This window comes from Anopheles marshallii, chromosome 2, assembly GCF_943734725.1.
Source record: "Anopheles marshallii chromosome 2, idAnoMarsDA_429_01, whole genome shotgun sequence".
Classification (NCBI taxonomy): Eukaryota; Metazoa; Arthropoda; class Insecta; order Diptera; family Culicidae; genus Anopheles; species Anopheles marshallii.
The window spans coordinates 26,049,871-26,075,756 of NC_071326.1; the positions used below are offsets into that span (position 1 = coordinate 26,049,871).

A 25,886-nucleotide genomic window follows, 5' to 3' on the forward strand; every position below is an offset into this window, starting at 1 on the left:
CCTCTCTTGCTTTGTACGGTATCTTCTAGTTAGTTTAACAACACCGTTTGTTGACTCAATTGTGAATTCTGGTAGGAAATGTGCAAACTACAAACATACAATTATGACACCTACATTAACCGTACATCTAAATGATACGACATGGTGCAATTCCTTCGGCAGCAGAATGTGGAAACATTGCTCCACTTTACCGATGATCTCTCCCGAGGCAGGATTACATTGTAAAACGCTAACATTGTATACAAACAAAGTAACGTACATTGAGCGCCACGGAGCGTGCCGCACTGTGGCGTTCGATGGCTGATGCGAAACCCCCCAAAACGGAACAACCAAACCAAAACACAGAAATAAACCACCGCTTTATGTAAATCGAAGCTTTACGGTGGGTTTAAAGTATGTAGCCAACGTCCGAAAGCCAATCCATCTCATACTTACCAACCATATTCTCAGTTCAGATCGAACGATCTGTAACATCGTCCCACCAACCACTAAACAGAAGACTTGCGGGTGGAGATTCCTTTTTAGAATGGTGTTTTGTATTTTATTTGCCATATTACAAACGCTGATCAAGCTTAAATGAAACGGAAAGTATTAATGAAGTAAACAAAAGCTCCCCATATTGTAAGAACTCCCTGATGCTTCCACGACACACCATTTCCCGCACATTAATCCATACGCGTCTTCAGCTTCTTCACCGTTATCTTTTCCTTCTCGATGATGTATACGGTTGCGCCCCAACCGGAGATTGCATCTCGATCGAACGCGTTCACCAGCGCTTGGGAGATCACCTCGAATAGGCGGTTCGGTTCCAGGTCCGGCTTCCAGAGTGTTTCACACATACCGTACAGCTGTTCCGCACACGTGCCAGCCACCACGAAATCGTTCGGCAGATTGGGACATCCGATAAGGTCCATGTTGCAGATGAACGGTTCGTACGTTTTCGGGTCCAACCCGGCAATTACCGGCTCGATGAAGTACGGCCCGAAGCGTTTCTCGTACAGGAAGTTGGAAAGCATGGCCGCAAACCGTTCCGGTGTCATCTGCCGGTTTTCCCGGACTTCGTACAGATTTTTCCGGAACAGCAACCGCTGGTACACCGTCAGGATGTCTGTCTGCAGCCCGACCAGCCCCAAGTACATGTGTGGATTGATTTCGAACACCTTCTCAAAGTCTGTGGCAATGGTTTGTGCCTGTACGCCAAACCGGTGATCGGTGGCAATAGCCACACAGTTCTTGCCCTTCATTGCCACCACGCAGCCTCCGTTGTACGCGAGGATAGACATCTTTATCTGTTACTTATGCTGGAAAACGGCGAAATATTAGCGAACACACAGTAATGATTTGCAATCGACGCGAATTACAGTCAGCACAAATAACACTTACCGACTTGCCGAAGAGGGAAAACAACAACTTCTTCTTCTTTGTGAACAACTTGCACTTTTGAGCATCTACCAATCCGCGACTGTAAACGCATTCACCCGAACGTGCCCGAAGTCGGCAACGACTGTCAAAGGTGCATCATGGTCGACGCTGATGGACATGCCCATAGGCGTGTGTCGGAAACCGCTGTAAATAATAGAAAATTCAAAAAAAAGTTCCTATTGTGCTACTGACATTCCCATGCGTGGTAAATTGCGTACTTGCGTTGTTGTGTTCCTTCACATTACTAATTTCTTTTCATGTAGGATGCCCAATATTCACACTCGCGAACAGAAAAGTTAGAGAAAGGACGGAAAATTGGTCGTACAACAGCAGAATCGACGTAATTCAATATGAAGATCAATAAAAAGGGTAAATCAAGACGCAAACGTTCCAAAGCTGGTTCTAGTGGTTCCCAAAATGAGGCTACAAAATCCATCGAAACACAGCGTTTGCGACGTGAATCGCGTGCCCTCAACAGTTTACCAAAAGACAACGTATCAGTACTGAACCACGACGAACCGAACATCATCGAAACACGATCTCAAACTTCTGATCGCAAACTGCGATCGCAACGTAGCAACTTGGTTAAGATTCGCAAACAACAGTACCGGTGCAACTCGCTGGTTCGTTCTATGTGTGCGTTCTCAATCACTTCTGATAGTGAAAACTACATCCAGGAACCAAAGCAATTGGAAGGTTCAAGTGACGAGAAGAAAGTCAACAGCCAGACCGAACAAGAACTATCCGGAGATTCTGTGAAAAACGTTAAAAAGAAAAGGAGAACAAATATAATACATAGTAATGACCAGGGTAGCCTTAAAGATCAATCTACTTGTGCGAAGCCTGGTGCTTCAGATAGTGGAAAGTATATCAGGGATCGAAAGGGTTCCCCTGGTGTAACCATAAAAGTACTAGAAAAACGATTGCTGCGTTCACGAAAGGGCAACATCTTAAAACAGAAGCACAATGAACCTAACATCAAAACAATAACTCAAACTGCTCACTCCAAAAAGCGAACCCATCGTAGTAGCTTGGTAAAGGTTCGTAAGAAAAGCTCACTAGTTCGTTCAAAGTCTGCGAAGATGCAAGCTACAGGCAGTGGAAAGTACAATCAACAAAGAATACTAATGGACGATTCGAATGACGACAATGAAGTCAACATCCAGCCCGATTCAGAAGCGTCTGGTGATTCTGTAAGAAACATGAAAAAGAAAAGAGCAGGAAAACTAGTACAAAAGGATGGTCAGGATGTCCTAAACGATGATTCAACTTCTGTGAAGTCAAGTGCTTCATCTAGTGGAAAGTCCATCCAAAAACGAAAACGAAGCAACGATCCAAGGGACGACGCGAAAGTAAGCATCAAGGACAAATCTGATTTTTCCGGGGGCTTTGTGAAACACGAAAAGAAGAAAAGAAGAGCAAACATAGTACATGGTGACTATCAGGGTGCCCTAAATGATATTTCTACGTCTGCAAAGCCGGGTGCTTCAGATGCTGGAAAATACATCAGGCATCGCAATGGAATGTGTGACGACGAGCTGGCTAACATTCAACCTGATTTAAACGCGTTAGATGTTTCGGATGTTGCGGGAAACATAAAGAAAGAGAAGCAGAAAAGAAGCGGTAACACAGTACATGGTGACGACCAGGATGTCCACGAAGATTCTATGTCACTAGGTAGGGGAAAGTTCGTCAAGCAACGAAACCGATGCGACGATTTAAATGACGAAAAGAAATTCAGCATCCCGATCAATTCAGATGCGTCCGGTGGTACTGAAGAAAATGTAAAGGAGACAAAGAAAATATTATATGTCTTAGTCCAGGATATCCTAGCCGATGGGTTTACGTCTGTGAAGTTAAGGGCTTCAGGTGGCGGGAAGTACATCCAGCAACGAAAGCGAAGCGATGATTCAAGTGATGCAGCAAAAGTAAGAAGCCACACTGATTCAGATGCGGTCGATAGTTCTACAAAAAATGTAACGAAAAAGAATGACAAATTAGGAGGAACTGTAGTACATGGTGACGGCCAGGATGCCCTAAACGTTGATTCTGCGCCTGCAACGGCTCGTGCTTCAGATAATGGAAAGAACATCAGGCTACGAAAGCGAAACAATGATTCAGCCAACGAGGAGGAAGTCAGCATCCACACCAGTTTAGATTTGTCTAGTGGTTCTGTGGAAAGAATAAACAAGAAGAAGAAGAAAAGAGGAGAAAAATACGTACATAGGGACGACCAGTTTATTCCAGACGTTGGTTTCACGTCTGCGAAGCCAAGTGCTTCAGATGGTGGAAAGTACACCAAACGAAAAAAGCGAAAGCGAAGTTGTGATTCAAGAAACGAGGCGGAAATCTGCATCCAGACCGTTTCAGATTCGTCAGGTGGTTCTGAAACAAACATAAAGAAGAAAAAAAATGCAAACATAGTACATGGTGACCAAAAGGATATCCTAGAAGATCGTCCCTCGTCTGCATGTGCTTCAGATAGTAGAGAGTATACTCAGCAACAAAATCTTAACGATGATTTAATTGACGAAGAGGAAATCATCATGCAGCATCAAAATATGCAGAAGACGGATGAAGAAACCAACACAGTTCATTGTGACGATCTGAATATCTTACACAATGATTCGAAAAGTGGACAGTTTTTGTCGGATTTCGATTTTATGACGGCTCGCAAAAAGGCGGAAAACGCCCATCGTCGCAAGCGCAATCATGACGGTGATACCTACGACAGTGAGGCACTGATGGCACTATTGGACCAAATGAAGCAGGCAGCCATACAGGATCGACAATTAAACCTAGACGGTAAGCCAGCCACGAAGAAGATCGCCATCCTGCACAAGGTGATGAAGCAGCTAATCAAGAAAGACCTGCAACCGATCTTGCTCAGCCACAATGTGCTCCATGTACTAGCCGAGTGGATCTCACCGCTGCCCAACAAAGCACTACCATGTTTGCAGATTCGTCAGTGCATCCTGAAACTGTTGGCCGATTTTCCTAGCATCGAAACGCCCTACCTAAAGCAGTCCGGAATAGGGAAAGCGGTCATGTACCTGTACAAGCACCCGAAAGAAATCAAAGCCAACCGGGCACAGGCTAGCGTGTTGATCAGCAGATGGTTTCGATCGGTCTACAACATAAGTACCGACTTTAATGGGATGTCGCGCGATGAGCGTCGCCAGCATGATCTGCGGCAGTTGCCGAAGCAGATCAAACCATCGACACCGGATGCTGTTCCATCGAAGCAAGTCGTTCGGTCTGATTTTTGGTTGTTCGATACACATAAAAACACTATCCGTCCGGGTGAGAAAGGCTGGGTCAGCCGGGCACGCGTCCCGATGCCCTCCGACAAAGTGTACATCGTGAGACCGAAATCAAATATTGAGACCAATGTGATCAGCAATATGAGGAAGAAGCAACCAAATCGCTACGAAATGTATCTGAAGAAGTTTAACGGCTACAAACGGAAAAACACGATACGCTCTCCAGTACAGCTTGCCATTACAGATGAAAAGAAAATGTGTGACTATTGAAGCAGAATAATTCCTGTTTTATGTGCAATTTAAGCATTAAAACGTTTAATTTTACCAAACATTGATAACAATTGTAACTGCTGGTGGTTGTTAAGGTTAGAGTTTGATATTATTGCTTTGTGTTGCACCGGCAGCAACCGACTTTTGTTGTTGTTTTTATAATTTTAAAATTGAAGTTTTCATCATAAGCATTTTGTTATCTTTGAATTATGCTAGGAGCTGCTTGTAACAATTTGATCATTCTTAACTATTCTCATGCTATTCAAATTTAATGTATCTAACAGTTTGGTTAGACATGTTAGTTAGTTTAGATTAGACAAGAAAAAGGATAAAACAGATATTAAATATTTGTGACATAAATTACAAAAACGGAAATAAACTTGTCGAGGAAAAAAGATTCTTTTCCTGATATTGATTTTGTAATCTGAGTAAAATCTGATAGCACACAAATGGACAACCCTGGATCCAGTGCTGTCAAACTCTAACAGACGCAAGGAATGCATCAGGTCAATTTCATTTGCTTCGTCGATAACAAAGTAATTTTATCGTAATAGCGATTAAGTTAGCATTCGTTATCAAATTTGCAAATGTTTACAATACTTTTCTCACAGCCAGTATCGTAAAGCAAAGCACTTCGCCGCGCGTTGCAGTCAGTGCGCTGCCTAGGGGTTGAAACGTACGCACCATTAGGGTGAGTGCTCCGCTCGCGGAGCTTGCTTTCTCGTTTGCACACGTTAGAAAGGTAGAGAAAAGCAAGCAACCTTTTGCCACTTCGGGACGCGCAATCGTCATCATACCTGCAACAAAACCACACATCTACGGCCGTCTTTTTAACATTAGGCACGTTCCAGCCTACGCGCAACGACGTCTAGGCGCAGCGACCCTGTTCCGCAGCACAGCAAGGAACAGCATTAAAAGTGCATGTTGTTATTTGTTACAAAAATTGCAAAACAGCCGAACAGTGAGCGACGCTTTTAAATGAAAATCGAACCGGAATCATCGACAATGAGTTCGCCGCTGAAGGCGCTGGTAGAGTTTCTGCGGCTCATTTATGCCAAGTGCTACCGCAAAGTGGTCCGCGAATGTAACCAGTAAGTTTTGTGTTTGTTTGTGGTGTAGTTGTGTGTGTATGGCGTTGAGGATGCAATTTTCATCCCTGAACAGAGGTCTTCTCCCATCGCGGAAAGTGAACTGAAACTGTGTCACAAAAGTGTCGGAGAAAACGCACGAACCGTGTCCGGTTAGCGAAATCCGTTTGTTATGGTTCAGGTAGCTAGCAGCACAGAGGGGGATGATGTTTGGGTGGAAAATTAAACACACCTTTTGCTCCCCCACCCAGCTGGCACAAGTGTCCCAGTCCTCGACCACATATCGTCACAGAGCAAAAGCGCGGTAGCGGATCAGCTGCTCGCTCGACACACAGCAAAAGGAGTGAAAGCAAAACGGCATTTTGCTATTGTTTCGCAAAGGCGCACACAACGACAACGTGTGTCCGTACGTAGTTTGCAGGGTGTTCAATCGCAACGCATCCTCGATCCACGAGCTATCCGAAATATGAAATTGTAAATCTAATAAGAGTGCGCTTAACACGACAGGAAAGGCTTGCCGTTTGGCGCTGGTCGGCAATAACGCCCCCATACGTTTGTTACCATTCGGTGCAATTGGTTGGTGGTATTGAAAATATCGATCCAAGTTGGCAGTGGTCGAATTCAACTGTTTTACGGTAACGCTCAAAATAAACAACTAACATCCCCCCCCCCGGTCTGTTGTCGGAAGCGCAAAAAAGCGCGATTTGCACGCGTTTGAGCCATTCGAAAAAGTGCTTCCGCTGCTAAAATGTTTCTCGGACATAAAATCGGTCAGTTGTTTTTTTTGCGTTATTCATGTATTGATCGAGTGCATAGAAACGTAGACAGTAGTGTGTGCATATGTGCGTGAACGAGCGATGAAAGCGTGAGACAGTTTGGGATAGGTCAGTTTCGGCAATGTTACTGCGATTGGTTTACCTTATCCTTTTACTAGAACTTGTAGAGAGAAATTAATAAATTCAGCTGCAAAAGCTTGATTTAGCGTAGCTCCTACGAAATACAGCAAGTGGTGGTTTTATACTAAATTATTCCCATAACCACTACAAAAAATGCATAATGCATCAGAAAACCTTCCGCGCCTGATAGTTCACTGAACAACCGGATACTGCTCGATCCACTTGTGCGTTGGAAAGACCATACGTCTACTTACGTCCATGAATCGCACTGCTAGTAGGTGTGCTGTATCACGCTTCTATAATGCATTTTAGAAGAAGAAAATAAAAGCTTCTTCCTCCACTTGAGTGTAGCTGTCCTAGCGTTAATAGACCAACAAACCCCTTTGCTGATTGTATGGCACACCCCGCGCAATGCTCACCATGTCACGTGCGTTAAGTCACTTAATAATATTTACCATCACTGCACGGAGTTTGTGTGATGATGTTTTCTTGCTGTTCCTGTAATTGCATTTCCGGTCGCCAGGGATGTTCACCGGCCGACAACGAACGCTGTAAAGTAAGACACAAATTAAGCAATTTATTTATTGCGACAGTCACTGGCTTTGAAATGCCATTTGATGCCTATCGGCCCTGGCGCATTGACACACATGGTGGCGCAAAAGATGTCAGCACACTGGTATTGCTACTGTCGGGAGAAAAAAATTGGGTGGCCCGGTGGTTAATTTGGTAATGGGAGGCCCGGTCCTATGTGGAGGTTTAGTTTCCCATGTACCATTCCCACGTAGCAAGGACTGAGTATCCAGTGAACGTGGTAAAACCGAGATTAGTAAGCTAGCAGAAATGGCAGTAATCATGATCTAGTAGGTCGTCACACCAACGGTTGTTTTGTCGGTTGTTTTGCGTTTTTACAGGGTGTTCCGATAAGTTCGAGTACACGAATATGAAGGGTATTGTTGGAAAAAAAACAACGCCAAATTCAACGCATCTACTTTCATATTAAGCTTTTGGTGCAGATTGTTGCCTCCAGTCTCCAAAACCTCTGGGGAGATGAGCGCTACGTGATCCAGCAGGACGGTACACCAGAACATACTGCAGTACGGTTCAAAAACTAATTTGTGATCAATTTAACTGACTTCTAGGACGATACTTTGTGGACACACAGCTCACCGGATTTGAATTCTATCGCCTTTTTGTTTGGTTCTGTATGATGTCGATTCTTAAAGAATACAATTTGGATCAGTGCAAGACGGTTATACTCAAAACACCCGCAATTTTCCCTTGTAAATCGCTTGATTCTGGCTCGAGCAACATGCGAGGCTCGTGAAGTAATACGAAGTAATTCGGTTTTTTGCCTAAAGATATATTGTAAACGTTCTATATAAGTTTTAAACCAGAAACAACAAATATTATCTAGCTTGTTTTTCAACGTATTTTGAAATTGTGTTCCAATTTCTCTTCTTCTTTGTCGGCACCACAACCTCAAGAGGTCTGTAGGCCTGCCATATGCCAGATTTTCTTTAATTTTATTTACACGCAGCCGTCAGTCTTGCGTACGGGGGATTGATCCGGACGGGATTTTGGACCGGTCCTGTCGTGTGAAGACCGACGCCGGCTACCAATACACCGCCGGGCCGCCCCGAACTTATTAAACACCCTGTATAATCTAACTCCTCTGTATGCAAATTGTTCATTAAATCTCTTTTAAATACCACTAGTAGAATACTGGAAAAAAACATGTAAATGAAAAGTTTTTATGCACCGTCCATGTGGTTTATTTGTGTAATCTGCATAAGCCAGATGCTTCTTTGAATAAGCTTCGGCACCAAACTATTCAACACACCAAAAGAAACCGGCTCGTTTGGTTTGGTTGGAGCAAGTTGGCGGCATGACGGTAAATTACGTCTGCGAAACGAAACTATCGCGAATGGGGAATTGGCGATCACTTTTATCTGCCACCATTGGTTCCGAACCCCCGGTCACCCTTTTGCGTTTCCAGTACGTATCAGATGTAACACGGAAACCCCCGTACATGGGTGTATTGATTTGATTCACAGTTTATCAGCAAGATAATGCCTTGTTTGTTGTTTTTACCCAAGAACTCTTAATCTCTCCGCATGTGTGTTTTTGTTGCTCTTTTCCCATTTAATCTGACTTTTTAGAGGAAGATCGCGATTCAAGTTATACGCATATTCAGTAGGTTTGGAATTTTAATTTTGGATCTGTGCTGCAGTAAGTTATTTTGGTAGACCGACATACGAATGTCGTTTTTTTTTAAATGATCTTAACATTTTCAGTCTCCTTGTTTGCTTCCTGAATGGCTGTATGCTGATGGTTGTTTATTTTCTTCAATTAGAGTCAATTAGTGAACTTTGTGTTTTGTTATTGTTGCTGCTGTTCAATGTCCTAAACAATATTCGACTCCGCACCTCCTGTTGCTGCTGTTCAATGTCCTAAACAATGTTCGACTCCACAGTTCCTATTTACTTATCGATAAGCTTACAAAGCACATTCAATGCTATTTAACACATGCAATTTGTGTTCTTGCCTTAACTTCATGCTGATGATTAAAGGCAACATTGTGGACATGGTATGGCAAGGTCGTATGATCGCTAATACCCAAACTGGTTGTTCAGTATATACACAAGCTATCATTAATACTTTATCTGATAGGTACAGGTCTGATAGGCTCCTCAGGATCGCATAATTCGCATCCTCAGGATTCAATAAGTCGCATAAGGTCCCGAAAGTAATTGCACTTCCCATTAGCCCAAGCGGCTTACTGCGCGCAAAACACTGAACTGTTAATGATCAATACGAATTGCTTCGTAATATCGCACATGGTTTCAATTGGTCACCCGATGTGTTATCACACACTCACACCCGTTGCATAAGCTGCACAAGCGAGATTCCCCTTGCTGACCTTGTCCACCTGCACCAAACCCACGTCAACACGTGGACCGCCGTGTTTCTGTTCGTGTTGTTGACTTGTTTTAGCAGACGCAAATGTTCCGCACACTCACATGGGCCATCTTGAAGTACGCAAGCAAATAGGACATGCTACACCTCAGCTACATACTGACGTAAAAGATTCGCGCTTTCCCTGTCTCTCTCTCTCTATTACTCTCTCTTTCTGGGCAGGTTCCCTGCGTTAAATTGCACGGAACGCACCAGGGTTATGAAACCGCGCAGTTTTTAAAGGTACGATTGGGTCAGCAGCAGGTCAACCGGCCGGTTACTCTCGCGAAGGACGTTCACCTCCTCCCAAGCGAAAGAGGTCACGCAGACTGGTGGGCACCTCATTAAGATGAAAGAGTCCATGCTCCAGCATCGCTTCCAAACTCGCGCCCAACCAAAGGGATTTTGAATTCCCACACGCCCGAAACAACTCCGTGGTGGACGGGTTTGAAAGTGGAAATCAGAAATACACTGACAGAAGAATATCAGTCAATCCTTCGGTTGACTTGGCTGGATGTCACCGAACTCTGTGGGTCGCGTTGACAGCAAACACGCTTGCTTACAGCATGTCTTGCCTTGGGATTACAATAATTGTATCGCATTACTCGATTGACACTCGATCTCTGCCGTGCGGAGGCTACTTTCAACCTCGCACAAACCTACGCAAAATGATTGCCCTTGTTTCGGAACCAATGTTATCTCAAAGTAACTAGCTCTTTGCGGTTGACCGGGCTTATCAACTCCCTCCGCGCAATGCTTTTGTCAACTCAGGTCACTTGCAAACATCAAACCAATCCGTTTGCTCAGTGTCGAAAGATCATTAGACTGGCGACGGTTAGCTACGCCATGCCATCGCTAATCTATCACCAACCGACACGGCGAACGGTGTCTAAAAGCTTCGTTGTGCCTCCGCTCTTGACTAATTCATTTTAAAACACCCGTTCGAACGGTTGTCCCTCTGAGGTTCAGGTGATTTTAAAAGCTATGAACCTCATTGCCGGCATATCAGCACCATTAATTTGTCTGCCATTAGATAAATTCGTGACCCCGAGGCGACGTTTGCCAACCGTTTTAGCTTGGGACTCTGTTCGAAATTTGATCTTCCCCTTCTTCACGTCGAAGTGAGGCTTTGATCAGCCAGTGTGCATTAATTAATCTTCCATCGTATGCTGCTACGATCGCATTGTTGGCGGTTTTTGTTTTCGTGCGAGGAGCAAAAACGGTTAACTTCCTGCATTACGACGTAGAATGTTGTGATACTTGCTCATCGGAGCAACAATTAGTGTGTTTCGTGACCGGGAACGATCCTACCGACGTGTGAGTTCTCCATTGTGTTAAGGCATTGTTTTACAAGCGTAGGGTATTAAGTTCACCGGGGAGTACTTTCGGGATGCTGGGGAAGTAATAACACTTGTTGTTGGTAACAGTAACTGGATCGCCTAATTCGTATCCATTTCAACATTTCCGATGCATCTTATGTACATTGTGTAGCTTTGGTGTTGGTGAAGATCTTGTAAAAGGTAAGATCTTTTTTTTGACCTAAGGCTTTCCAGCATCTTTCTACAACTGCAGAACAAAATGTCCTTCAAGAATGTGGTTTATCGGATTTGAAAATAGTGTAGAAGCCAATACGACTTGTTTGAAATGTTTGGGAAGTCTTTAAAGGCATGATCTTGATCAGACAAATGCATGAACTAATCGCATTGATTAGAATTGATTAGATATGGGAAGAATTCATGCGTCAATTGTTAGGAATGTTAGTGTGATGAAGCCATGTTTAATATGACAAGAAATGAATTGATTTATAAAGTACAATGCCCAAGATCCTAATAGATAATAATGGACTGGTTGACTTGTTGAAAGAGTAACAGGCCATAGATCCTTGCAGGGCACTACGTTAATCAACAATTCAGACATTTCATTTCATTTAAAACACGAGGTCTTGTGTAGGGTATGAATATGGATGATTCTTTGAACTGAATGAATTTGAAGCTGTATTTGAAAGATTCATGAATCTTCAAACAATCATGCATCATCCAAGATTTATGACCTCCTTGGAGCTTATCTGTCACGCACTGTATTACTGCAAATGGATTTACATTCCACAACAAATTCAAAAACAAAAAAAAGCTGTTTATGTACGGCTCTTAGCTATTCATGAATTAGGTTTCGCTTAAGTTTAAATACCTTATCGTGCCTGGCAAGTTTTTTTCGAAAACGACAAACCCTCTGGTACGGCTTTTAAAACACCTACAATTTAATGTGTCACGTTTAATCGTACATTTTAAGATCATTTTATCGCATCGCAGCCTGTACCGACACCTTCTTCTCCCTGTCCAAAGACCTTGAAAGGAGCAAACCAAGTTTTGGAAGGAAAAACTGTTAAAAATTCCACACAAAAAATCTGGTTGAGCACCACCGAAACTCTCCCAACGAAAAGTGCGTCTCTCTTCGAAAAGTGCGTGCCATCTTTCGCTGCAGCACAGCCTGTATGGCCATGGCTTTCTGAAGGAATCTCAGTCATCGTCTTCTGGTACTCGCCAGAAAACGCACGAAACAAACGATCTTGCTTCGGTACTAGTTTGAGCACAAAAGTTTTGAAACTGACCGCACGATCGTCAGTCTGCTGTAGCTTCCCTTCTCGCCTGTACGCTGTTATTCGCCGTCCGACAATCAAGTACGATCGGCGATCTTCGCCTGGCTTCACTTGCCACGAGCAGTCGGACACGTTGCACGCGATGTAATTTGGCGGGGCCCGTACTCGCGAAACACTCGCATTCCACGCGTTGCAGGTGAAGCGTGCTTTCTCCGAACGGGATCAGACGGTGAAGCGAATTTCAGTATAAGCTAGTGCGAAAATTGTTCATCAAACGTGTGACGTGCAGGAAAAAAAAAAAACAACAAAGCAACAGGTATTTTGTGTAGAATCTGTAATCCAGTGTCAGTGTGTTGGTCTGATGTGTAATGCGTGCGTGCTTATATGCCTATGCACACAGCAAAACTGGTTTTGGGAGCGATTTCCTGGCACGGTGTACAGTTGATTTACAGGGCACTGATCTCTCCCTCCTCTAGTGACGTGTGGCGTTGTTGTGTTTTTTTTAATCGGGTCGCTTTATTTCCCTCATTGCTGCAATGGCGTGTTCATTATCTTCAATCGATCGCAAGCGTGAGATGATCGACTGGATCGTGTTAGATAATTTACAATGCACAAAACATTTCTTCATGTTCGATTCAGAGTGCTCGATCTGCTGGTAGAATTCCCTGTTCGATGATAATACCGACATGCGCGTACCGTGCTTCAATTGCTCCACAGTGAAGTGATAAAGTGAAAGTAACGATCATGTTCTTGAGGACCGTTCAAGTGTCTTTATGTACGGCCAATAATGTACGCACTCGAAGGCATATCATCCTCATTCGTGTGTGTGTGTTTTTTCCTGTATTCTTCCATTATTCAATTTGTTTCCCATTCAAGGTTAACATTGACGCTCATAGTCACGGTGGTTGAAAATCAATAAAACCATGATTTATTGCTCCCATCCAGTGGATGGAAGGTACCGATCGTACACGTGAATTTTTGAGCACCAAAGCACTTTAGCCACACAAGCAGTGGCGGATTCCGCCCTGCTTGAAGGCTCTGAGCGGAATGAGTGGAATAGTTGGGGCCTCTAATTAAAAAAAAAAATGTCTGGGGGGAGGGTGGACATCATCTAATTTCAGACATCACAAAGGGCGGAACTTTTCCAGAGGCCCCTTGCAGCACACTTCGTGGTCCTTTCTACATGGGTTTAAGCGACGCTTTTCGGGCACTTTTCTGTCGTATTTCATACAGTTTTCCCTACTAAACTGCATTTTTCGGGGGCACCCACATACCGAGGGCCTAGGCGCCCACCGTTAGATCCGCCTCTGCCGGGGCCCCCCGGGACAGCTCAGTTCGCTTAAACCCGCCACCTACACACATGTGTGAATGTAACTGGGATTGGGTAATAAAGGAATTACCGGCTCTTAGACATCAATCCAGAACCCGATCGTCCGGTATCCGGTACTTCTAGGCAAGTCCAAAATCCAACTCCCACAAAACAAAAGACTGGCAGCTTGTAGCAATACCCGTATCGTTGAGGAATGCTAGACAGGGTTTTTTTTTATTTGTAGACTAGCTCGATAGGGGTCGTTTTGAAAACGATCAGCCATAAACACATTTTCCGAATGCGGATTTCCTACCGGGCAAGTGGTGATCTGTCCTCGTGAAGTACGTGCTCAAGTAGCGGATGTTCATTGCGTGTGACTACACTCGAACGAACTTCGTACCAGCAGCGGATCAAGCCAAATTCCTTTCTCGCTTGCTTCTGTTCAAAGGGGTTTTTCTACTAGTTGAAATTGATATTGATCCATTACGTATTTATTATTAGAATGTCCACTTTAATACTTGAATGGTCGATGAGATTTTTATTAGACAGTCAAGAGGTATTGCAATCATTGCAGATTATTAACGTTAAGAGCCGTGGTCTCAAACTAATCCTTCAAGCTAACCGCTCGTGATGTCTATGAAACGTTCTTCTGATATGGTTTTTCTTGCACTTTTCCCCTTCTTTTGCAGACAAATGAGTTTCGCTATACGCCGGCTGCTCCGGGCAGCCATGTGCGTGTTCAGCTGGTTCGTCATGCCCTACTCGCAGTGCGTCAGTAGCCGGATAGAGCGTCGCAAGTTGCCCCCGATCGATAATCCGCTTCTGCTGCTGTCAGCCACCGTGCTGGCCGAACGTATCCGCAAAGGTGAGGTGCGCAGCGAGGATGTGGTCCGTGCGTACGTACAACGCTGTCAGCAGGTCAATCCCCTGCTAAATGCCATCGTGGAGGATCGGTTCGAAGCAGCCCTGGAAGAGGCGCGCGAAATTGATCGACAGCTGGCGAACGGTACACTTGGCACCGCCGAGCAACTGGCACGCACAAAACCGCTCCTAGGGCTGCCGGTCTCCATCAAGGAAAGCTTAGCCGTGGAGGGCATGAGCAATACGGCCGGTCGCAAGCTGCACGAAAAGAAGGTTGCCCTCAGTGATGCACCGGTCGTGCGGCAGGTGAAAAGTGCCGGTGGCATTGTGCTGCTAGTGAGCAACACACCCGAACTGTGTCTGTGCTGGGAAACGTACAACCAGTGCACGGGGCTGACGCGCAACCCTTACAACCTGCAACGTACGGCCGGCGGTTCTTCCGGTGGTGAAGCGGCCCTGATTGCGGCCGCCGGTTCACTGCTCGGTGTCACGACCGATATCGCCGGCTCATCCCGACTGCCCGCCATGTTCACTGGAGTGTTCGGCCACAAACCATCGCCGTACGTAGTGTCCCCGTACGGGCATCATCCCTCGTGTGACGATGAGAATTGGGGTAGCTTCTTCACACCCGGTGCGATGTGCCGGTACGCGGAGGATTTGCCACTGCTGCTGGAAGCGATGCGTGATCCGGAGGGTGCGCCCATTACGCTGGACAAACCGGTACCGATCGGTGCCCTCAAGTGTTACTACATGGAAAACGATGGACCGTCCGGCTTGACGCGACCGATCGATCCCGACATTGTGCGCGCGATCCGTGACGTGGCCGCCCACCTGAACGCGCAACGCGTCAACCTGAAACGGTTGCGCTGGACGCTGGACATTTCGGTGTGCAAAATGTTGCGCATGAAGAACGTGGAAACGATTTACAGCCCCCAGGCGAACGGTAAACCGGACACCACGATCAAGCGCGAGGTGTTCAAGTATCTGCTTGGCGTGTCCAAGTCTGATCTACCGTCGGTCATGATTGGGCCCATGCAGCACATCGTCAACAATTACATTCCCCAGTCCCGGCTCGACTTTCTCGACAGCCAGACGGAGAAGCTGCGCCAAGACTTCATCGATCTGCTCGGCACGGACGGTGTGTTTATCTATCCCGGCTTCCCAAACACGGCCCACCGGCACTATCGCATCTTTCACAAGCTGGTCGATACGACGTACATGATGGTGTTCAACACCGTCGGGCTGCCGGCCGCATCCTGCATGGTTGGGTTTGACCGCGAGAAGCTACCGATCGGCGTACAGGTATGTATTACGTTTGCATTACGTTCGATTTGCCATCTAATGAGTACGATTTGCTTTATAGATTGTCGCTGCCCCCGGACAGGATCATCTCATCTTTGCCGTAGCCAAAGAGCTAGAGCGACGGTTCGGTGGTTGGGTGTCTCCATCCTAGAAGGTTCTACTCTTACCCGGTATGGGAGACAACCCATCCAACGTACGGCCCAGCCGTCACGCAGATTGTGATTCTTTCGAGCTTAATCTAAGATTTCCCCCCCTAACTTGGTTTATTCTTCGTCCCGTTGTATTGGGTTGCTGTGTTTTAAGTTTTGAGCATGAGTGGGCGAATTATGCGATTTCGATACGTTGTGTTGTGTAAAGCCTTACAGACATCTGACATTTTTCGTTCCTATTCCGTTCCGTCGTTGAAAGTTTAGAATACTCTAGTGCTGGTTATTGATTACCATTGTTTCTACTGTTGATTGGATTGCGAGGCGTTCCGTCGTTACACATTCTAAACTTTAGCCGCGCGTGAATGTTGACCGTTATGTTTACACGTGTAGTTGACTGTTACAGAACAAATACATATTGAGAAGGCATAAGCAAATGCAACGAGACTGGTTGGTAGAAGCAGGAAATGATACATTTAATGTTTAACTGTGGACAACAAATAGAGATTAAAATAAAAAGGCATAATAATTTACACGGTGGGCTGTGTTGTTTGAGTTGGGAATGCTTTCATAAGGAAGTAAAATATCGGACGTAAAATTGCATTTCCGAAGACAGTTTTAGTGTCACTTTTCGCCACGCCACAGTCGATGGTCCAGCCGATCGGGGAAATGGTTAGACTACATACCGTACCGTAGCAGCCACATCGCCAACAGGTGCGGAACTTATCATTACATCCTTTCACAAGGGTGTCCCTTTTTCCCCCTCGCTTGCAATATGATATTACCACCATGGATCGAGTCATTTCAATCACGCACACTGTTGTATGTATTTATTCACCGGGTTTGATATTGTACGACAGGTTTAGTAGCAGTAGTAGTGGTAATAGTAATAGTGATACTAGTTGCGACAATACAAAACGTATATTATGATGATGCCACTGACTGTGGATGGTGGGGCTCAAAATCGCTACCGGTAGGTTCTCCATCGCTAACCCCCAACCGAACGCATCGCGCGAACGTGCTCGTCGTTGTGTGTGCCGCCACAATCCTTGCTCCGTTTCGCTCGTTTCATCTCCTTCCCCGCTACTGCCGATCGCTGATCACGTGAGAATAGTGTCGTCCAGCTCCTCCTCCTTGCCGACGGACTGCATCGCGACCTTCCGCAGCACCTTACTGACGACCTCGCTGAGCGATTCCCGTGCACCCGGTTCCAGCAGCGTGATGCACCGCTGATGGAATTCCTCGCCGTCACGCAACCGTAACACATGCACCAGCGCAATCTCCGAGTTGGATCGTACGTAGCCGTTCTTTTCCTTCGTTCCGTTGACCAGCATCGGAATGGCGAGCTTCAGATACTCGGGTGCGATCCGTTCCGCCGGGACGACACGCGCCAGATACGTACAAGTTTTGGCGAGCAGCTGCTTTACCTCGTTGCTGCTGTGGTTCATCGATTTTACGAACGGTACGATCACCGCCGTCGACAGCTTGGCCGTACCGTCCGTCATGCCGTACTGCAATAAATAGCCACCGGCTCGCACACCGTTCATTGCGACCGAAATCTTGTCCGACACCAGTGCGCTCGTGATTACTTTGCAAACTTTCGGCTCATACTTCGTGGTTACAATACCGGCGGGATGCTCTTTAAGCGCAACGAACAGAGCCGCAGTACGTCCGTGCCGAAGCGTTCCATCGTCCCCGTAGTCCTCGTTCAGCATATGGCCCGTGAGCGCATCGTCCAACTGGTCCGGTGTTAACCAGCGGCATAACGCCCCAAAACAACCGGCCGCCGCCGCACGGCTAACATCCTCCGGGTGTGTCAACATGCCGGCGAGCGTGGCGTAGATCTGTTTGCGCAACGGTTCCGTCATCTTGTCGCCGGCTGGTGTCACAATACCACGCAACGCTTGCAGCATGGTCTCCCGGACTGCTGAGTCGTCCGCATTCTTGATGCCGTTGTGCATCTCCACAAACAGCGGATCCGGTCGGGTGTGAATTACGATAAGTTCGGCCAGTGCATGACCGGCCTTGATGCGCACCGTACGGCTTGGGTCGTGCAGCGCCTTCAAAAAGGTGGTCTGAAGCTGTGGCAAGAATTGCTTCAGCATGATGCCCACCTTATGCAGCAGGATGGCGAGCGTTTCCAACACTGCCGCCTTAACTCCCGCATTGAACCGATCGCCCAGGATACGAATCAGCGGTCCAGTGATATGGACCACCGACGGTTGCAGCGATGACGGGGAGGTTAGCTTGATCACCTCTCCCAACCCCTGGGCTGCATTTTCCTTCTCTTCTGGCAAACCGTTCAGGATAGCTTCGCGAAAAACGGGTAGCAGCGGAGTGATACCTTTCGGGAGACAGAAACCGGGCAGTTCCCCACCCTTCGGTAAATCGCTGCTGGCAAACTTGACCGCCTGTCGCACATCGGTTACGTGTGCAATCTGCTGCGCCGAATCCAGCGTCTTCGTGACGGCATTCAATGCATCCCAGGAACGCTGCAGCACGTCTCGATCGCCATCGGAAAGCAACCACAGAAGTCCGCGCAGCAGTTGCGGAACGTACTGCGAGTAATCGCCCGGTGAGTGTGTGCAGAATGCGCACAGTAGCGTTGCGGCAGCACGACGAGTCTCGGGTATGTCGGACTTGGTCGACTCCATCACCGTGTCCATGATCGTACGAATGCCTACCTCGTCGCTGACGGACAGAATCACCGCTTGGCAGTATTCCAGTTCTTGCACTTCCTCCGGAGTTCCTTGTGCAGCAGCCAGCGCAGCTAGCAGTGCGGGCAAAATCTTAGGCAGATACTTGGTAAGAGCCTCCCCAGCGACGGACGCTAAGATCGAGAGCGCCTTCGTATTGACCGGTTTCGCTGTCAGTTGTGGAATTAGGTAGGGTAATACGACACGCGACTTGATCGCCATAACCTGCCGCAGCCCATCCAGTGTCCATTCCGCTACATCCGGATCCGGGTCGGCAAGGCTCTCCAACATCGAGGGAAGAATGTCCTCGAGTGCCCTTGCGCCCACTGTCGTGTGCAGCGAATCGAACGTTTTTGCCGCAGCGTGGCGCACCTCGGGCAATGGATCGGCCAGTGCTTTGCGTACAGTTGGCACGAGGCTGTTCACGAATGTAAGCACCATGTCCCGGGACGTTGATGCCATAATCTCCGACAGTCCAATACACACGCCCTGTCGCTGATCCGCTTGGTCAGAGCTAAGACCGCGCTCCAGAATTGGAATAATCTCCGGTAGGACTCGCTCGCCCAGCTTACGCACCAAATCACCCAGAGTACGGGCGGCCACCTGTCGCTTGTCGTAGCTCGTGCTGGCCAGACAACCGAGCAACAGTGAAAACAGCGTGGGCAGGATCTCGCGCAGCGTCCGTGGTGTATTCGTGACAACTACCTTCCACACGTGCAGTGCCGCTTGGCGAACCATGAGCGAAACATCGCTACGGCCCATATACAACCCAGCCAGCACCCGGTTACGTCGATCTGCGCCAAGACTGCGGATGATCGCTTTGTGGCTCTGCTCGGTACCGAAATTATCGTCCTCCGAAGCGGTCTGCGTTGTCATCTTGCCCGATACGCCGGAAATCTTGTACAGCAGATCGCCCAACAATTGCACCGAGCTGTACCGGATGCGCCAGTTGTCATCAAACAGACCCTTTTCCAACTCGGGCAGCAGCAGGGTGATTGCTGATTCGGCGTACAGGTTCACGATACGCTGTCCCGCCTTCAGTGCCGTGTCACGCACATATTCATTCTCGTCAGCTAGCGCCTTCAGAATCGGGTTAATGATTTGCCCAATGTACGGTGTGAAATCATTTGGGAACGCTGACGGCATGTAGATGAACATCATGATGTAGCCATCCTTCACGTGCGGTGCAATGTCCGTTCGTTCGGCCGTAGCGATAATTTCCGGCATTAGCTTGTGCAATTTTTCAACACCCAAACCACCCACCACCTCCGATAAGCCCTGAGCGGCTCCAGAACGATCGACGCTGCTCGATTCAGATGTGAGCGTTTGCATCAGCCAGGGCAGTAGATCTTCGAACGACGATTCACCCATTCCGCGCACCATCGCACCGAGAGCACGGGCAGAAACACCACGAACCTCCGGTACGGGATCCAGTAGCGATGTCTTCAAGCCCGGGATAATGTTCGGCAGGTAGGGTGTTAGATCTTTCTGGTCAGTGAGCGAGTACATGTTGCCGATAATCTGAGCCGCCATCTTACGTGTCTCGGTCGAACGATCCATGAAGGCGCGCTGTACTACGGGCATAATAAGAGCCAACGATGGTGCGTCGATGAAGTGGACAAACTTCGTCTCGAGTAACGATTGCAAGCAGGCAGAGGTTTTGCTCGATGGATCCTCCAGCGCCGTCAGCAAAACCGGTACAATAGCTTGAATCTCGGGATTCTTAATGACGCTACCAATTACCCGAAGTGCATTCGCGCCTGCCTCCTGTACCTTGATGTGGGAATCACCCAACACCTCCATCAGCTTCGGCACAATGCTCGGCAGGCAGGAGGAAAGCTGTTTCGGTGCACAGAATGCCATTGACCCGAGCAGCTCCACAGATGCAGTCTTCGTACGCCACGAATCTTCATCGAGCGCGTTTAGCAGCGATGGAAGTACGAGCTTCACACCGTGAGCCGACAGCTTGGCCATTACCGTTTTGGCACACTCGTCCGCTGCCTGACGAACGTACACCGACGAGTCACCGAAGCACTGCAACAAATGCGGCAACACATGCACTATGTACGGCTCAAACAGCCGCCCAAGTGTGCTGCACAGCATTTCAAACGCAAACAGTGCGCCCTCGCGTGACTTGTAGTTCTTCTTGTCCTGGATGTAGTGCGTCAGCTTCGACATTATGTCCAGCTGCTTGAGGGAAAGGATGCCGAGCCCCTTAACCACACCGGCAATACCGTAAGCGGCTCCGCGTCGCACACCATACTTCTCCGACTTTACCAACTGCTGGAGCAGTTTCTTCACGATGTCCGGCGCCTTATCCTTTACTGAGGGTATCAAATGTGGAATACAGTTTGCCACCGCTTCCTGCACCTGTTGGGAGGGAGTTTCGAGTGCGGCCAGCAACCGATCGATGATCGGTTGGATACGCTCATCTTCACGATCCAAATGACGCGCGAGTGATCCCATCAGAATCACCACCGCCTGACGAATGTTATCGTATGCTCCCTTGCTCGGAGCCTTATCGAGGAAGTACTCGAACGTGGGCAGCAGATATGTGACACTGTCTTTGCCATGATGATCTACGATTGCCAGAGACGCTGCCAGCATTTCCTTGTGTACGATCTCTTGACGGTCGCGCAGCCCTGACCGCACCATGAACTGAATCACACTCTTTACCAGCTCGGGCGTAAGGAAGGGAGATATGCTGCCAAGCGTTATGGCGACACCGCGTCGTGGACCCCACGGATCGATGGCTGGCTCCACTTCACGATCAAACTGATCGAGTTTCGCCGGTATCATTACTACCTTTTCGCGATAGATCTCGAGCAGTTGTTCCACAACGCCGTCAATAGTGGATGAGTCCTCCACAAGAATCGACACGAGTGCAGCCGCAGCTGCCTTCTGCACGCACAGCTCTGGATGTATGATGTCCTTCATCAGCTCATCTGCCATCACGAACGGCACTTCGTATCGTCCGTCCTGCCAGATCCCAAGCGCTAGCTGCTTAATGTCAGGTGAGAGATCGTGCTTCGCTACCCACAGACGGCGCGTTAATCGCAAACCAAACTCATAATCGTCCGCAATCGAGGGGAGTACATCGATCATGATCGCTAGAGCACGCAACGCTACGTCCCGCACCGCATCCAGCTCTTCCTGCAATGCAACCAGCAGCGCTTCAATCTCACGCTGATCGGCCCGGGTGGTGTACTCCCGACCTGAGCAACTTTCAGCCACATCCAGCAGTGCGGCAACAGCTTGCGTTTGGACGCGTCCTCTATGCAGTTGAATCAATCGCAGCAGCAGTCGAATCATCTCCAGCCGGGGCATATACAGCGGGTGATAAACGTCCTCCAAATCCTTCCCATCCACCGTGTCTCCCTTGAGCTGTGCATGGTACGCAATGATCTGCACACCGTTGATCAATAAGCTTTCGTCTTTCTTCGCTTCGGGCAGTGTGAGCGCCCGTTTGAGGAACTCGAACGTATAGCTAAATGCTGGTGCATCCAACAGGTAGCGTTTGCTTGCCTCCTCTTCCCGATGTACGTTGTACATATCGATCGTTTCGTCGTACAGTGCCACCAGAATATCGCTCACCAGTTCCACCAGATTAGCTGTACACCAGCTCTCCTCCAGATCGCAGTGCGGTTTGCTTAGGCGAATCGTCGCGATGGCAATGTCACGGCCCAGCTCCACACGATCCTCACCGAAACAGATATCCTTCAGACGGTAGTACAATTTCACCATCGCCGGTGCAGCAAGCGGTGAGGAAAACACGCGCAGAATCGAGGGCAACAGGGCGGGGAAAAACAGTGGCAACTGTTTCGGGGTACCCTTAGCCGCACCCTCGATCTGCGATATGAGCGTGGTGATGGCGTCCTGTAGTGCCTGCAGACGAACCTTGATCGCGTTCTCCTTTTCGCGCTGTTTGTCGATCACCTCCTTTTGCTTCGGTGTCAGTTGTGGTGGTTTCCATTTGCCTTCTTTGCGGCGTTTCTCTTCCAGCTCGCGGCGCAGCTGCAATTCTTCCAGCTGTTCTTTGTAGCTAAAAATGCAAACAATGTAACAAACAAACACACAAATAATATGCGACGAACTCACCTGTAAGCCTTATTTTCGCGCTTCAGATGGGCAGTTTGAATCTGCTCGTCCGTATTCGGTATCACACTCTTGTCGTACAGCTCGCCGTCCGGTGTCAGATACGTGAAGTACTCCTCGTCCGTCACGTTGGACATGCGCGAATTGTTTAGCTGATCCGTTACGTTCTTTACCAGCACCGAGAGGATCAGCTCCGGACTGATGCGTGATAGTGTTGCGAGCGTATTCTCATACATGGCCGTCGCCTTGTAGCCGTTGAAAAATACCTCTTCAATTTGAGCAGTGTTTAGGGCGATAAATTGCTTCCCATGCAGTCCGTAACGCTCCAGTATGCTTTCCCACAGATCGCCTCGCACGGATACGGCCGCTGGATGATGAGAGCTCAGCAGCGCACTGAGTCCTAACGATTGTGCATCAGGATTGGCTACCTTGTCTACATTGCACACGGTGCAAACGGCATCGACTAGTGCTTGGGCTGGTGCTACACCCTCTTCGGCAGGTTCACCTTCGGTAAGTATCTTTGTGCTCTCCACATACCGGGTCAGTTCCTCTAGCAAGCTTTTCGCCAACGATACTCCTTCCTCGCTGTTCACAATCTGTGTTACCAATGGTAAACAGTATCGACGAACCTTGGCCTGTGAGGACATTACACAAACGATTGCCGCTCGCACCAGAGGGTCAACACTTCCCTTCAGTTCGTTCCGATGCTTGATAAGCAGCTGCTCACAGATCACCATCACATAGCAGCGCGTTTCCACATTGGTCGTCGCAAGGAATCTGTCGCTTAGGAACGGTGACTTGCCCGTATCGAGCACTATGTTCCAGAAATCCTTTAGCTTCTCACACACGCTGGGATTCGTAAGCAATAGAATGCAAGCGGCACCGACACCCTCTGAAACGACAGGCGTTTGCGTTGGGCTTTGAGCTGCTCGTTCGACGATTTTTGACAGGGTGGTAGTGAAATCAATCCCATTCGGCAGCTTGCCATCGTGCAGGCAGGAAAGGAACCATTGGAGGTAACTCGTGCGAATAGATTGCGCTTTTGCATCCAGACCCTTCTTGAATAGTTGCACTATTTTGCTCGGTACCTCGCCCCGATGGTTTACCGTCCACAGGCCAAACATTTCCAACGCATGGCATACCACTTTCTCCTGTATTTCCGCTTCGATTACTTTCGAAAAGTGGTCACAAACAGCGGGCAGGATGGTTTGAACTTTTTGTGGTGGAATTTTGTTGTAGCTTAGATTACCAGCACCCTGGAATAGGAAGATCGAGAAACATTCCGAAGGTAATTATCTGAAGGTTAATTGACAATGGACCAGTATTACTAACCTGAAGGAGATTTATCCGTAATTCCGCTACGGTAATCTTTCCGCCCGATCCGTTCAGTACGGCAAACACTTCCTTGAGCAATGTTTCGATCGCACTAGGCGTTCCACATTTTAGCGCGACCTGCTTGAGGGATTCTACCGCTTCCTGCCGTACCGTTTCCTCCTTCGAGGCCAAATTCTGCACCAACGGTTTTCCCAAATCCAGCGCGTAATCGCTCACATCCAGCTCGATTTCGTTCACTATTGCACCAACGGCCCGGAGAATGACTTCCGCCGATCGAAGCATCGATCGTTGCAGTGCCGGCACAACGATCGTACGCAGTTCATCCTTCGTTATGGCTTTTAACAGTATCGAGCAGGCGACGATATCACTCGCGTGCGGTTTCGTCTTTACCGTTATCAATCCCTTCACCAGATGGTCCAGCAGCTTGGGTTTGTGCTGATCCAGCAGCTCTACCGTACCGTTCTCTTGGTGCAAATACCGCACAATCGTACAGAGCATTACAATCACCCCACTGGATGATTCCAGCGCTAGCAACTTGTCGAAGTATCGCTGTGCAAGGGTTTCCTCGCTCGCAAAAAAATCCCTCAGGAAGCTGTACGCTTTGTCCGATATCTTCTGTATGCCCGATGTCAGGGATAGCTGATACAGACCGGCTTGAATTTCGAGCAGCTTTGGAAACTCCTTCTTTCCCACGGCCGTCTCGTGGTCGGCATGCAGCGCAATCAGGTTGGCCCATCCCAGAGCGAGGGCGGACGCTTGGGCCGCTTTAATCGGAGGTGCACCGGCAAGGTCCTTCGTAAGCAGTGCCTTCAGTACGGCGTTGAAGTGTTCGTAGGTTAGATCGGGATGCTGCTTTAGCACCGCTACCAACAATTCCTTCACGAGCGTTTGCGAATCTGGGTCCTTGTATTTGGTGAGTGTAGTTCCAATCACTTTGCATATACCCCGCACGATCGTGGCGTTAATACCTGCGGAGTATTACGAACCATAGATAAAACACGATTTCACAATGTTGTTTCGGCACGTCGCGGACAGATGGTAAAAACAGATTGAGGTTAGATTGACACGGAACACAGACGGTGGCGCACGATTACGGCACACCGGTAGCTAGCATACGTCACCCGCCACACTTACCGGGATTTGGCAACACCGCGATCACATTCTGGAACAGTTCCGGTCGTTCCTCGATGGGCACATTCAGCACACGGTTCGGCAAATCTTTGAGGGCCTTAGCAAGCTAGAAGATAATAACACGGTGTCGGTATTGAGGTAAAATAATAATAATAAAAGAAAAATCGATTCTGCTGCCAGACCGAGCATCCCGAAGGTTTCTCCATTGATTACCTCTGCATCAGCCATTTCTGGTGTAAAATTTCGTCGTTTTCAGTGTGCCAATCGTCTCAAAAATTTTCAACACAAAAAGTGGACAACTGGACAAGCGGTGTCGAAGAAGTGTTTTTTTTTCTTTCTTCACTCTTCTTGCGATAATTCCCCTTTTGACAATGGCTGTCAAACCGGGTGATGCCAAACTTCGTGTGGCGAATCATGTTAATTTCCCCAGCACCCATCCCCTTTTGGATTTTCCAACCACCCGAAACAGCAAACAAATGAACGAAGAAAGTTACTTTTACAGAATATGTATTTCACGTGTT

General features: G+C 47.9%; 4 protein-coding genes across 4 annotated transcripts; 2 read left to right on the forward strand and 2 right to left on the reverse strand.

Moving 5' to 3' along the window:
• Nucleotides 1-665: 665 nt before the first annotated feature.
• LOC128719373 (proteasome subunit beta type-3) lies at nucleotides 666-1,311 on the reverse strand. Its single transcript, XM_053812997.1, has one exon. The coding sequence runs from the start codon at nucleotides 1,281-1,283 to the stop codon at nucleotides 666-668; it is 618 nt and encodes a 205-aa protein (XP_053668972.1). The 5' UTR covers nucleotides 1,284-1,311.
• Nucleotides 1,312-1,772: 461 nt separating this feature from the next.
• LOC128717514 (protein IWS1 homolog A-like) lies at nucleotides 1,773-4,955 on the forward strand. The gene has a single exon (XM_053811449.1). The coding sequence runs from the start codon at nucleotides 1,773-1,775 to the stop codon at nucleotides 4,953-4,955; it is 3,183 nt and encodes a 1,060-aa protein (XP_053667424.1).
• A 978-nt stretch (nucleotides 4,956-5,933) lies between these two features.
• LOC128707871 (fatty-acid amide hydrolase 2-B) lies at nucleotides 5,934-16,113 on the forward strand. Its single transcript, XM_053802830.1, has 3 exons — nucleotides 5,934-6,046; nucleotides 14,489-15,962; nucleotides 16,024-16,113. Exons 1-3 carry the CDS (start codon nucleotides 5,934-5,936, stop codon nucleotides 16,111-16,113), a joined length of 1,677 nt encoding a protein of 558 aa, XP_053658805.1.
• Nucleotides 16,114-17,208: 1,095 nt separating this feature from the next.
• Nucleotides 17,209-25,593, reverse strand: LOC128706682 (eIF-2-alpha kinase activator GCN1). Its single transcript, XM_053801622.1, has 5 exons — nucleotides 25,579-25,593; nucleotides 25,369-25,471; nucleotides 24,232-25,202; nucleotides 22,903-24,155; nucleotides 17,209-22,846 (listed from the first exon to the last, which is right to left on the reverse strand). Exons 1-5 carry the CDS (start codon nucleotides 25,591-25,593, stop codon nucleotides 17,209-17,211), a joined length of 7,980 nt encoding a protein of 2,659 aa, XP_053657597.1.
• Nucleotides 25,594-25,886: the final 293 nt, after the last annotated feature.

Excerpts from the sequence above, each read along its gene's own strand:
- LOC128719373 (XM_053812997.1), bottom strand. The coding sequence starts at position 1,283 with ATGTCTATCCTCGCGTACAACGGAGGCTGCGTGGTGGCAATGAAGGGC.
- LOC128717514 (XM_053811449.1), top strand. The coding sequence starts at position 1,773 with ATGAAGATCAATAAAAAGGGTAAATCAAGACGCAAACGTTCCAAAGCT.
- LOC128707871 (XM_053802830.1), top strand. The coding sequence starts at position 5,934 with ATGAAAATCGAACCGGAATCATCGACAATGAGTTCGCCGCTGAAGGCG. Across the intron at positions 6,047-14,488 it reads GTGGTCCGCGAATGTAACCA|ACAAATGAGTTTCGCTATAC; the intron begins GTAAGTTTTGTG and ends CTTCTTTTGCAG. Across the intron at positions 15,963-16,023 it reads AGCTACCGATCGGCGTACAG|ATTGTCGCTGCCCCCGGACA; the intron begins GTATGTATTACG and ends TTTGCTTTATAG.
- LOC128706682 (XM_053801622.1), bottom strand. Across the intron at positions 25,203-25,368 it reads CGCGGTGTTGCCAAATCCCG|GTATTAACGCCACGATCGTG; the intron begins GTAAGTGTGGCG and ends AATACTCCGCAG. Across the intron at positions 24,156-24,231 it reads TACGGATAAATCTCCTTCAG|GGTGCTGGTAATCTAAGCTA; the intron begins GTTAGTAATACT and ends TTCCTATTCCAG.